Source organism: Mobula birostris, chromosome 17 (assembly GCF_030028105.1).
Source record: "Mobula birostris isolate sMobBir1 chromosome 17, sMobBir1.hap1, whole genome shotgun sequence".
Taxonomy (NCBI): domain Eukaryota; kingdom Metazoa; phylum Chordata; class Chondrichthyes; order Myliobatiformes; family Myliobatidae; genus Mobula; species Mobula birostris.
Window position 1 is genome coordinate 6,146,418 of NC_092386.1, and position 14,261 is coordinate 6,160,678.

The following is a 14,261-nucleotide window of genomic DNA, read 5'->3' on the forward strand; positions in this document are numbered from 1 at the left end:
ATTTACTCAGAGCCATTGTTGAGAATCAGTAAATCAAAAGCTACCTGATTGGAGACCAAGCAATGTCTGAAATATATTCAAAGCAAATTTGATATGAAAATGGCTACATCAATTTGCAAAGGTCCTAATAGCTATTTTAACATTACAATTTGGTGGTGGCCGTCTGTTGTGTCCAACGATGACAGGAAAGTGGTGCGGGCGAGTTTTTAAAGTGGAGAAACAGTTGCACTGGAGCTCTTTCACTCTCTCAACCTCGGAGGTCTGGGTCTAGTGATACGAACAAGCGTCACAAACTGGGATCTACCTTGGTTGACCATGACATCTTCTGTGCCTCGTCATGACCTTCGCTCTCCACAAAGGGTTGCAGACCCACCTTTCCGGCCATTGGATCTCACAGTAGATCTCATCTGCCCAGTCCGTCGGAGATGATGCCACGTGCTAGTGTCAGCATGTCCCTATCTCACTGGGGTATGAGACTTGCCGGCTACACTCTCCTGGTTTAGCCCGTCTGTCGAAGGGGTGCACCGGGGTGCGGCCGCTGTTGCATGCAAACAGCTACTTGGAGCCACAGGTGAGAGCTGAGTGTCCAGTGAGAACCAAAGATGAGTGAGCTGCCCTAAACTGGACATGACAAGCCCCTTCACCAGAGATGCTACCCTTCCTTGGACATCCCATTACAGGTATACACATGTCTTTGTACGTTATTCATGAAGGACTCAAGGAAGTTTAATATTTATGTATAGGGCCTAACTTGTTTCAATCCCTGAGAGATTCCTGCAACTACTACTCAATGTACTGGCATAAATGAAACCTTTCCAGCAAAGTGCATCCACAGAATACCAAACTACCAGTGTAATTCTGTGCATGGATCTTGTTTTTAAAATAGTAATAGGTAGGTTTCCTGGAATAATGCATCTAAACTAAAGAACTCTGTCCATTCTGCAAAAAGGGCAAATCACAGGTAGTGTACTGATCTCCCAGGTCACTGCAAGATACAAGATGCCACTAGTGAAACACAGCAATGTGTCGTGAACAACTTATAATTGTGTTTCTTGTATTTACTATGAATATCCACAAGAAAATGAATCTCAGGGTTGTATATACAGTACTGTGAAAAAATCTTAGGTACATATATATAGCTTTCGCAATATATAATGACTTTTGCACAGTACTGTAGTAATTTAATGCATTGCACTGTACTACTGTTGCAAAAAAAAACAAATTTCATGACATAGGTGAATAATCATAAACCTGATTCTGATGTGGGTCTCTGTTGTGGACTGAGAGTGGGAAGAGGGCAGGGAGAGGGGGAATCATGTTTGGGGAAAGGGGAAGGGAGAGGGGAGGGAGCAGGAAGCACCAGAGAGACGTTCTGCAATGATCAATAAACCAATTATTTGGTATCAAATGGCCTTGCCTGGTGTCTCAGGGCTGGGTGTGCCTGGACCTGTATCACCCCCACACACCCCTGGCACTCCTTCTCTACCACCTGTCCCGCACCCCTCCCGTGGTGCTCCACCCTCGCCATTCCCAACATCATTTTCTTCTGCCAGATCCACAAATGTGCTCTCTGCTCCACTTTGACAAATACAGTGCTGTGCAAAAGTCTTAGGCACCCTAGCTATATATATATACAGTATGTGCCTAAGACTTTTTTGCACAGTACTGTATTTAGATTGATAATAAATTTACTTGAACTTTGAATTACTAAGGTTTTTAAACTGCGACTAATTGCACTTACCAAAAGCCGGTTTGACGGAGCCAGGTCTGAATCCAGCAGGGACCATGCCTTCAGGGTGGCCACCTCTCCACTCTACCACAACGAGCCCGTACACACCATTCCGTGATATCACAGCCCAGCAGGTGCCAGCAGAAACATCTGAGACTCGAAGTACCAAAGATTCAAAGCCAACCTAAAATGAACATCGGTAATTGCTGTAGCATTAGGCAGTGGTACAAATATCACAATAGTCAAAATATAGTTATTGATAACCTGAAAGAGTCGGTCAAAAATGGAATGAAACCCAGAAAAAGAAACCCAATGAAACCCAAAAAAACCCAGAAAACCCCAAAAAAAAGATGGAAACACTCGGATGGTCACTCAGCACCTATGAAAAATGGGCTAAGCGGTTATTGCGACCCTATTACAGCTCGGAGAGCCAGGTTTCAGAGTTCAATTCTGGCGTCATCCATAAGAAAGTTGTACATTTTTCCCGTGAGTATGTGGGTTTCCTCTGAGTGTTCCGGAGTATCTTGTGCTGCATCGGATCCAGAGTAAAAATTATTTCATTCTCCTTTATACTTGTGTACAGGAAATCACATTAAACAATATTAAACCTTGAACTTATGGTAAGAATGAAGATCTGAGGAATAAGTTTTTTTTTTTACACAGAGTGTGGGTGTCATGTGGAATTCAATGCCAGAGGAGCTAAGGAGACAGATACATTTACTGTATTTCAGAGTCATTTAGACAGGCATTTAAAACATTGTAAATAGGCCTGAGTTGACGTAGTAGTTAAAACAGAGATGGATGCGAGTAAAATGAATTTGATGGGCAAACCGATCAGCACGAGTACGATGGGCCAAAGGACCCATTTCTGTGCTGTACACCAGGTGCTGCCTGGCACTTGCAGTATATCCAGTGCCTCTTTTTCTAATCTGCAAAAAGCTAGGAATAGCGATTGTGTGGCTAGGCACAGATTTAAGAATTTGCTGACGATACAACTATTGTTGCCAGAATTTCATATGGTGATGAGATGGCGTTCAGGAGTGAGGTAGATCAGCTAGCTGAGTGGTGTCTCAATTGCAACGCTGCACTCAACGTCAGTAAGACCAAACAACTGATTGTGGACTTCAAAAAGGGGAAGATGAGGGAACACACGTCTGTCCTCCAGGAGGAATCAGAAGTGGAAAGAATGAGCAGTTTCAAATTCCTGAGTGTCAATATCTTTGAGGATCTAACCTGGATCCAACAAACTAATTGTAGCTACAAAGAAGGCACGACAGTGGCCACATTTCATGAGGAGTTTGAGGAGATTTGTATGTCATCAAAGGCATTTGCAAATTTCTACAGATGTACCGTGGAGAGCATTCTAACTGGCTGCATCACCGTCTGGTATGGGCAGGGAGGTGGAGGGGCACCACCGCACAGGGTGGAAGTAACCTGCAGAATGTTGTAAACTTAGTCAGCTCCATCATGGGCTCTAGCCTCCATAGTATCCAAGACGACTTCAAGGAGCGAAGCCTCAGAAAAATGCATCTATCATTAAGGGCCCCCCATCACCGAGGTCATGCCTTGTTCTCATTATTATCATCAGGAAAGAGGTACCGGAGCCTGAATTCACACACTCAATGATTCAGGAACAGCTTCTCCCCCTCTGCCATCTGATTTCTACATGGACATAGAACCCATGAACACTACTTCTATATTTCTATTTTTGCACTACTTATTTAATATAACTGTTTAATGTATACACATATATACTTACTGTAATTCACATTTTTTCTATTATTATGTATTGCATTGTACTGCTGCTGCAAAGTTAACAAATTTCAAGACATATGCTGGTGATATTAAACCAGATTCTGATTCTGATTGTATTTATTACAATTCGCTACTTGTATTCAAAAGTAAAAGTTTCAAAAAGTAATGTATTATATTGGTACATGTTATAACCTGAGCATTCGACAATGGTATAGTCACAGTATGTCTTTATTAAAGAAAAATTACCTCTGAATTGGCTGCTTCTTCCGACACAAAAATATTGGCCGAGTCTGTCCCGTATAACAGCTTGGGAGGAATAGAAGCATTTCCACTCAAAAGACTCACGTTTAACAATTTAACTGAAATGTCAGAATCCTTTGTAATGAAAGTCTACAAAAAGAAGTCAAAATGCAAAAGCAGTATTAGTAATCACCTTCAACCTTCAAACAAAATTGCCACATCATGGTGATCCTAGATGAAGATCACAGTGGAGGAGCATCTCGTCTGGCGATTAGAAGTTTGAATTTTCTGGTCCAAACTATTGCATCCATTGTTCATATTATAGGACGAATTTTCAGAGAGAACCATCAATGAGCAAGGTTTCCTACCAGATGAAATAATTTTCATTCTTTAATAAATAATAATTATAAAATATATCGGCCATGATGGAATGGCAGAGTTGACTCGATGGGCTGAATGGCCTAATTCTGCTCCTATGCCTTATAGTTTTATGGTGATTCTGGGAATTACCAGAGCTTAAACCCACTTAGATTCCAGATATTCTGTTTATCCTCTTTAGTAAAATGTTTAGTACTGATTGTTCAGTTTGCCTCCAGCTTAGGTATGACTATCAAGAATCAACGTGGATCAAGGGTCAACTTTATTTGCCATATACATTTACATGCATCAGGAATTCGACGTGGTTGTTGCTCTGGGCATGACATGCAACAAAAAAAAAACACTCAACAATTATAAACAATAAAGAATTATACCAAAAATAAAGTTAAAGTACAGACATGGAATAAAATGTGCATAATTACATAAATATGGGTGCCACAGTACCGTTGTGGTTAGCATGATGCTATTACAGCTCGGGCTGTTAGAGTTCAGAGTACAATTCCAAGATCAAGTGCAAGGAGTCTGTACATCCTCCCCATGGAATGTGTGGATTTTCTCCTGGTGCTCTGGTTTCCTCCCACAGTCCAAAGGTGAACTGGTTAGTAGGTTAATTGGTCATCGTGAATTGTCCCATGATTAGGCTACGGTTAAGCCAGGACTTGCTGGGTATCTCGCTTGAAGGGCCAGAAGGGCCTATTCTATATATCTCAATCAATAAATACATACCAACATATATTTACAATGTAAACAGCATTATAAACAGTGATTTAAAGTGTTTATAGTGTGATGTAGTGACTGGGATAATAGATAGAGGGGGGTGAGGGGTAACTAGAAAGTTTGATCAGATTAACTGCCAGGGGAAGAAACTTTTAAGATGGTATGGTTTTTGTTTTAATAGCCCTATAGTGTTTTCCGAAAGGAAGCTTTTGAAAAGCACAGTTTTCAGGGGGCGGGGGGGGGGTGGGCGGGGTAGTGTCCATAACACTTTTTCTGCCTGCTTCTTTGTCCTGGAGAGGCTGCTGATTTGTGTCACTTCACTCCCCTCGGAGAGGCCGCTCTTTCATGAAACTGCCCTCAGACAGGCCACTAGTTCGAGTCGCTGCCCTTTGAGGGGCTGCTGGGTATCAATGCTCTTGGAGATGTTTTTGAAATTCTGAGATTTATGGATTGGACTGCAGTTCACATTGGCCTCTTTCGGTTCTGTGGTATTTTTGTGTTCTCGCCCATTCTTTCTTGTTGCCGATTGACAAGCTGGGGCTCTGGGGGTTGATTTTCCTGTAGCTGTTTTTCCGTGTGAGAGACCTGTTAGTTTTTGTGCAAGGGAGGGGTTTCAAGTTTGCGACTTTTTGCTTCTTATCTTTTCATGCTGGGGGGGGGATTAAAACTTAGAGGCTATTGATGTCTTTCTTTCCTTCAACTACTTCCATGGTTTTCTGTATTTCATGGCTATCTGGAGAAGCCAAATCTCAGAGTTTATTCTGCGTACATACTGCACTTTGATAATAAAGTGAATCTTTGAACCCTTTACATATACAAGTCCTGCAGTGATGGTAGACTGCAGCCAATGAATTTCCCTGCTGATCTGACAGTTTTCGTGTATTGTGAGTGGACGCGACACCAAACCAAACAGTGAAGATGCTCTAACTATTAAATCAATAGATCAAGGATGCTGTCATTAAGCTGTTGTACCCACCTGACCTGGGATTGGCACTTTAGTAACAGCAAAGCTGGCACCATCTCTGACCACCACAGTTCCCAACAATCCATCCGGTACAAATTCTTGCCCATGGAACAAGAGCTCGTATTCGACGCTCACATCTTCAAAGGTCCCACCGTGTCTTGTGATGTTTATCTGAAAGTAGCGGTTCAAATCATTTCCAACAACTACAGCTTGCCGATCCGGGTAAACGGCAAACAAGCCATAGGGGTCGTCGTTCGCTGGTACCATAAATCTTGTTTGGTCTTTGTCTTTATTTATGTCTGCACCTCCTTCCACAGAAGTCAGTCTAATGATATAAACTTCATCAACTTCTGGAACATCGTCAGCTAAGAGCTGAACACTTATCTCTGCGTTTTGTTGCAGTCCTGGGATAGTAACCGAACCACTGACTGTTAAGAAGTCTCCTGTCATATCAGCATCACTCCACAGCTGCCAGTTTACCTGAAATTCAGATACAAGATCATTAAGAACAAAATCACCGAGCTTTTCTTTAAACAACACACACAAAATGCTGAAGGAACTCAGCATCTGTGGAATAAAGTACAGTCAACGTTTCAGGCCGAGTCCTTTCAGTAGGAGCCTTTCTTTAATTTACATGCTTAAAATAAATCCTGCTTTGAAGAACAAATAAAGCTCTTGAAATATTCAAAGCAACGCTCCCTCTATTTTTTTTTCATCAGGACTATAAAGGAAGGTGGGAAGAAGTCAGAATAAGAAGGTGGGGGGGGGGAGGTGAAGGAATACAACATGGAAGGTGATGGGGAGACAAGGTGCCGGTAAGGTTAGGCTGTGGGAGGGAGCATGGAGTAAGAAACTTGGAGGCGATAGGTGGAAAAAGGGCTAACAAAGCAGGAATCTGACAAGAGAAGAGAGTAGACCAAGGGAGGAAGGGAAGGAAGAGGGCATGGGGAGGCGATGAGAAGAGAAACAGTAAGAGGAAAGACAGAATAATGAATGGATAGAGAGAGAAGGGGAGCGTAGTAAAATTACAAGTATTTCTGATTACAAACAAGAGAAAATCTGCAAATACTAGAAATCCAAACTACACACACAAAATGGTGGAGGAACTCAGGAGGCCAGGCAGCATCTATGGAAAATAGTAAACAGTCAACGTCTCAGCCTGAAAACTTCAACTGTTTACACTTTTCCATAGATCCAGCCTGGCCTGCTGAGGTCCTCCAGCATTTTGTGAGTGTTGCAAGGATTTCTGATTGTTCACCATTAATTCTGTGGTTGAAACATTATCATCCAAAGGAACATAACCTTAAAATTAATACTTCACTGGTCCTGCCAAGAAGCACTTCTTCACACAAAGGATAATAAAAATCTGGAAAACTCTTCCTCAAAAAAAATTCAATATACTATCTTAGACTTTTGTTTTTGCCTCTGGTGTTCGCTTGGTGCTGCCCTCCAGTGGTCACTCAGTGGACGAACAAGCTGGGCCAGGACAACTTACCATCAATTCTACAGTCATGACACTTAGGGACTTGGGCTATATATTTCATTTTTTTGTGACTATATGTTTTTCTGAAATCGTAACCAGATGTGCTTTGCTATGTGCAGTGTGCTGTTGGTAATGTATTGTGCACTTTAACCCCAAAGGAACACTGTTTGGCCATATTCATGCATGGTTGAATGATGATTAAACTTGAACCTGAAACCATTTGCCAACTATCCTGGGCAGAACACTGAACTGTGCATGCCTATCTTCAAAGTAAGTAGCTAATATCCCTTCACTATTGATCACACTATTACAAGTAAGGGGAAGTAAAAGATGGGCAGTGATTCAGAATATTTGCACCTCACCCCAAACTTCTGTTAGTTTTCAGTCATTGCTCTTTGGGGCTGGTCAAGGTAAAGAAGAAAATGATTACAATTTATATTGTAGTGTAGACATTGATAAGCCGTGTAGGAACAAACTGAAACATCACACGGAGCTGGTGTTCGAAATAATGAGCATGTTACTAAAAAGTGGTCCTCATCAGGAGGCCAGTCAGAGCTGATCTACCTGAGCATAGATTTGGTGGAGCTTGTACATCCTCAGATGACGCGATTACCAGTTAAACTACATTTTTATGACAAAATGGTGGCTACAGGAAGACTTAATTAAGTAACAGACTAGATCCCGATGACACAGTAAAGTGATTATCCACAGGTCTAACAGTAAATCCAGTTTTCGATTACAACAAAGGGTGCACACTGTAACATAATTAATAAATCTCCTGAATTCTGGACGTCATCACTGTTACATCCATGTCTTTACTTCCAGACTTTGTCTGTGTTTCCCTGTCACCACATCAGAACAATCCACATCCTTATTTACTCCTTACTAGCCCTCACTATCCTTTCCCCAACAACATGCATGCTATAGTTTCTCCTATTCATTGATACAGGTCATGCATGCATATACATAATATAATTACAAACCTATCCCCTAGATAATATCAATTATCAATACAACCCACCTTGAAAAAGAAAATAAGAGAAAACAACAATCAACATTAGTTTTTGTATTGGCAAAATTGAGCTGTAAATTCCATAATATAGTTTAACAATGTGCAGGTAAAAGCAGATTCACAGATTATTGTTACCAACTTCAGAATTATTTCACTCTTTTATTTTGCTTCAGATTAGTGCCTGATCAATGGATTTTTGGTGATGTTACAGTTAACTGGATTATAGTTCCAGCATCTCTGAATGAATTCTCAAAAGCGAGCAGCACTGTTTTCCTGCATGACAGTCATCGGCCAACGTTCAGGAGTAAGGAATGTGCAGAACTAAATGTAAAAGCCTGAGAAGTACATTAGATCATCAATAAATCACATGTGTCGGTTCACTTGTATCACATGGGACATATTTCTCGTGTTTCCATTAGGTAGAAGGTATAGGAGCCTCGGGACTCGCACCACCAGGTCCAAGAACACCTACTACCCCTCAACCATCAGGCTCTTGAACAGAAGAGGCAAACTAGGAGGCAGAGTGAAGTTAAGATGGCACTAAACGGTGATTCCTTTGCTTACATCTCCGGAAACAGGTCTATTTCCATCTTTAATATCTTTATTTTTCCCTTTCAGGGTCCTTTTGAAGATCCTGACCCGGATTTACACGCTGACTTCAGATCTTTGCGGGAATGGGACCCATTCTCGGGGTTTCAGGACTGGCCGTTGTTCGGCACGCCAAGGGTTCGGCCTGAGGGTCCAGCTCGTATTTGGAAGCCTAAGATCTGGGGGCTCTGGAGACGGGTGGATCGAGGGTTGGTGTCATGGCAGGAGACCTGTGCGTCATCGGGCGAGTCGGAAAATCTACTGCTGTGGGCCCGAAGACCCGAGATCATCGCGATCTTTAGGCACAGAGCTCAAAAAAAAATGATGTAACGGACTTTTAACATTGTAAACAGCAAGTTGTTTGTTATGTCTCTCCGCTCGCTGGGAAAACGGAGACACCTCCTTCCCCCGTACTAGGGAGAGAGAGAACGAAGCTGTGGTATGTCGAATGCCGGATGAAACGCAAAGTCTTTGGGGTAACTGCGAGTCTGTGTCTTTGCTATTGCTTTGCTCACACTGAGTGCTCAGAGGCGGGTGCCGATGCTCATTTGTTTTTGCCGGTGGGGGGAGGGGTGATTGTTGCTCGCTACTGCTTACACGCGGGAGAGAGGGGAGATGGGGGAGACTTTGGGGTTCTTACATTTAACTGTTGTTCTTTCTTTGGGGCACTCCCCTCTTTTTGTGGATGGTTGTGAAGAAAAAGCACTTCAGGATGTAAATTGTATACATTTCTCTGACGTTAAATTGAACCTTTGAACTTGATTCATTCTACTTCTGGTGTTCCCACAACCTTCTGGTGATCTCACTTTAAGGACTCTATCTTGTTATTTCATGCTCTCGTTATTTATTGTTATTTATTTATATTTCCATTTACACAGTTTGTTGCTCATTGATCCTGTTTAGTTACTGTTCTATAGATTTGCTGAGTATGCCCACATATAAAAGAATCTCACGGTTGTACATGGTGACATGCATGCACATTGATAAGAAATTTTAATTTGAACTCCACTGTCATATTGCTTCCACCTTCAAAGCAGATTTATCATCAAAGTAGGTGTATGTCACTGTATACAACCCTGAGATAGTAGTAATGAGAGGGCAGCATAGTCTACATGGTGGGGGTCCTTGATGATGGTTGCTGCTTCCTTGCAGCAACGCTCCCTGTAGATGTGCTCAATGGTGGGGAGGACTCTTCCTGTGATGGAGTGGGTGTATCTACTACGTTCTGCATTCTCAGACATTGGTTCTTCCATACCAGGCCATGATACAACCAGTCAGGATACTTGCCACTATATATATATATATATATATATATATATAATAAAAAAAGCTTAATATAGAAATTTCATCTACATGTGGAAGCTTGTCAAAGTATTAAATGACATGCCAAATCTGTGCTTCAAAGGAAGTAGAGGCACTTTCCTGTAATGGGATTTATGTGCTGGAACACATTTCTATGGTTTGCAAAATAGTTTCTATATTTTATGAAAAATCTCGAACAAATGAAAAAATAATATTACCTTTACATCTCCCATTGTTCCTTTAATCCTTGTAATAAAGAATGAAATATTCAACAGTTCTTCTTGATTAGATGGTTCCAAGTAAGTCTTCATATACAAAGAATCCTCAACAAATTGAACTATTCCATTGGGATTTCCAAACTGCTGTACCTAAAAGATTATAAAAAGCACAAGTTGCACAGGCAGGAACAATGCAGACAGCAACACTTGACATTTAGCGAGGAAGGGCTGTGAGGGTTTGTCTCACTTGACTGGCCATTTTCTGTGGAGATCGAATGCTGCACATAATTGCTTCAGTTTCTGTCAGTAAGGCAGAGCAACACACACAAAATGCTGGAGGGGCTCAGCAGGTCAGGCAGCATCTATGGAAAGGAATAAACAGTCAAGGCTTTGGGCCGAGATCCTTCATCAGGACTGGGAAGGAAGGGGGAAGAAGGTGGAAATGAAGGTGGTGGAGGGGAAGGAGGACAAGCAGGAAAGTGATAGGTGAAGCCAAGGGAGTGGGGAAGGTGGAGGACTAAAAAAGAAGGAATCTGAAGGGAGAGTGGACCATAGGAGAAAGGGAATGAGGAGAGACACCGAGGGAAGCGGCAGGCAAGTGAGGAGAAGAGACAAGGTTAGAGGGGAACTAGAACAGGGAATGGAAGAAGGGAAGGGGAGGTGGAAATAACTAACAGAAAGAGAAATTAATGCCATCAGGTTGCAGGCTACTCGGAGGGTATACGAGATGTTGCTCCTTCAACGTCAGAGCAGCCTCATTGCTGCAGAAGAGGAGCCACGGGTCAATACTGTGCTTTGCAAGGCAGATACAAGTGTCTGATTGACAGTTGAAAAGCCTAAGTTGGACTGTCAATAGTGTCTGACTCTACTTCCCAATTTCTGAAATAACCTGAAGTAATTGTAATTTTGTTAAAATGTTCTAAGTGACTTTTTGCTGCATTCTCCTACTCAAACCACCCATCTGGCACCAACAATCATTCCACAGTCGAAGTCACTTAGATCACATTTCTCCTCATTCTGATGTTTGGTCTGAACAACAACTGAACCTCTTGACCATGCCTGAATGCTTTTATGCATTGAGTTGCTGCCACATGATTGGCTAATTAGATATTTGCACTAATTAGCAGGTGCTCCTACTAAAGTAGCCATTGTATCAAATGCCAACTCAAGAATAATCAAAGGAGTTCACAGTTCAAAGTACAGCATCACAAATAATGGAATGTTGAAATAATAATACTACATTGTCAAAGTAACTTACTGTCAGCAGCACTGTCCCAGCACTTCGGTCAATTTTGGCATCACCAATATCCAGGGTAAGTTGGACAATGAAGGTCTCTTCAATTTCAATTTCTCCATGTGGTAAGATGCTCAGTTCAATGATTCGGTTCCCAATCTCTCCATCTCTAAAATAGAACGTTCCATTCACAGGATCGCCTATGTCTGTGTTGGATGCTGGTAAGATCGTTTCTGCGTTGGGGCCTAAAATGTTCCATTTTATCTAAGAAAAAGATTATCCATTCTTTACAGGATTGCAGAAACAAGCAGGCAGAGAAGAGCTTTGCAGAAAATCCCTCAGATATTCCAAATTCTGACAAGCCTGCACTTGGTGGAGTTTAGAAGAATGGGGCGGGGCAGGGGTGGAATCTCATTGAAACCTATTGAATATTGAAAAGCCTAGATCAAGTGGATATGGAGATAAAGTTTCCAATAATGGGGGATTCTAGAACCCAACGGCAGAGCCTTAAAATACAAGGACATTCCTTTAGAACCGAGATGAGGAGGAATCTCTTTAGTCAGAAAGCGGTGAATCTGTGGAATTCCTTGCCACTGATGGCAGTGGAGGCCAAACAATTGGGTGTATTTGAAGAAGAATATCTTTATTGTCATTGTTGTGGAGCAATGAAACACAGTTTAGCAGCTCAAAGTTTTGCAGCATGACAAAGAATATATACATAAAATAAACTCTAAAACCTCAGGAGTGCAGTCCAAAATTAATAATATATGGATGGGGGGAGGGGTAGGACTATTGCACACCTGCCACTCCTGGAAGTGTGATGCATTTAGCTGCCGCCGTCTTAGGAAGGGGGCAGGAGAAGGGAAGGGGGTGTTATACATTTCACTGCTTGTGGGTAGAAGCTGTTAAGGAGTCTCTTTGTGTTCGTCCTTAATGCTCTGTATCTCTTCCCAGAAGGTAAAGGGGAAAACAGGTGATGTCCAGGATGAGTGGGATCCTTTGAAATACAAGTAGCCTTCTTTTGAAGTCTGCCAGTATAAATGTCTCTGAGGGAGGGTAATGTTGTGCCAATAACCTGCTCTGCTACCCTCACCACCCGCTGCAAGTCCTTCCTGTTCTGTGCAGCTGGCAAACCACACTGCACAGCAATACGTCAGGAGGCTCTCTATAGTTGTCCGATAGAAGTTGATCAGCAGGTGATGAGGGAGGAGAGCGTGCTTTAGTTTCCTTAGGAAGTAGAGCCTCTGTTGGGCCTTCCCCACCTGATAAGAGATATGGGCAGTCCAGGTGAGGTCAGCCGAGATGTGATCGCCAAGGAACTTGAAACTCTCTACTCCCTCCACCTCTTTCCCGTATATGTGCAGAGCAGAGTGGTCAACGCGCTTTGATTTCCTGAAGTGTACTATCAGCTCCTTGGTTTTTGTGATGTTCAAGTCCAGGTTATTATGACAACACCATTCTGTCAAATGCTGTACCTCCTCCCTATAGGCTGTCTCATCACCTATTAAAGTGCAGGCTAATAGGTTCTTGATTAGTCAGGGCATCAAATGTTATCGACAGAAAGCAGGAGAATGGAGTTGAGAAGGATAATAGATCAGCCATAATGGAATGGTCCCTGAACTCACCTTCCACAGTCAAGGAAGCTCACCACCACCTCTGCTTTCTGAGGGGACTGACAGGAGCTGGACTCGATGACAAGAGCTGGCCTCATGACAGGAGCTGGACTCGATGACAGGAGCTGGCCTCATGACAGGAGCTGGACTCGATGACAGGAGCTGGACTCGTGACAGGAGCTGGACTCGATGACAGGAGCTGGACTCGATGACAGGAGCTGGACTCGTGACAGGAGCTGGACTCGTGAGGTTCTGTGAAGTTGCAGTTGAGAGCATCCTAACATGCTGCATCACCGTTTGGTATGGAAACTGTACCGACTGTGGCGGAAGGGAAGGGGTCTATAACAGGTAGTCAAAACAGCCCAACACATCACCGGCACGAGCCTATCCACCATCGAGGACACAAACACAGAAGAAAGCTGGAGAAAGGCGAGTATCATCATGAAGGATCCCACTAACCCTGCTCATGGACAGTTTGTCCCACCCCCATCAGGGAGGAGGCTACACAGCGTCCACACCAGGTCCACCAGGCTCAAAAACAGTTACTTTCCCCAAGCAGTAAGGCAGATCAACACCTCCAGCCACTAACTCCACCACTACTTTATAATTTTCTGTCAGTCACTTTGTATAATCCTTTCGTTATTTTTTAATTATTGTGTTCTTTGCCTTTTGAGCTGCACTTTTGGTGCTGCATCAGATCTGGAGTAACAATTATTTCATTAGCCTTTAGACTTGCGTACAGGAAATGATAGCAAACAATCTTGAATTGAACTGAATTGATGGTGGGCATGGGGAAGAAGAGAGAATGACCAGGGTGGGTCCTCTATTAAGGTGGCTGCTTTCCTAAGGCAGCGGGAAGTGCACAGGGAGACAATGCAGGGGATGCTGATGTGCCTGAAGGGCTGGGCTTTGCTCAATACTCTCTACAAATGACCCATTGTCATAAGGATTGGTAGACCTGGCTCACAGGGCCAAGTGGCCTACTCTTGCCCCATGTTACTATATATGTTTCAATCACCTTGGCAGGA

The 14,261-nt window shown here is 42.8% G+C and overlaps 1 protein-coding gene across 1 annotated transcript in view; it reads right to left on the minus strand.

Moving 5' to 3' along the window:
- adgrv1 (adhesion G protein-coupled receptor V1) overlaps positions 1-14,261 on the minus strand; it is a 525,473-nt gene that overhangs the window by 221,007 nt on the left and 290,205 nt on the right. The window contains exons 67-71 of the mRNA XM_072281026.1: positions 11,645-11,884; positions 10,387-10,536; positions 5,796-6,263; positions 3,731-3,874; positions 1,742-1,913 (exon numbers count right to left, since the gene is read on the minus strand). Coding sequence (XP_072137127.1) covers positions 1,742-1,913; positions 3,731-3,874; positions 5,796-6,263; positions 10,387-10,536; positions 11,645-11,884 — 1,174 coding nt within the window. The remainder of the gene's footprint in view (positions 1-1,741; positions 1,914-3,730; positions 3,875-5,795; positions 6,264-10,386; positions 10,537-11,644; positions 11,885-14,261) is intronic.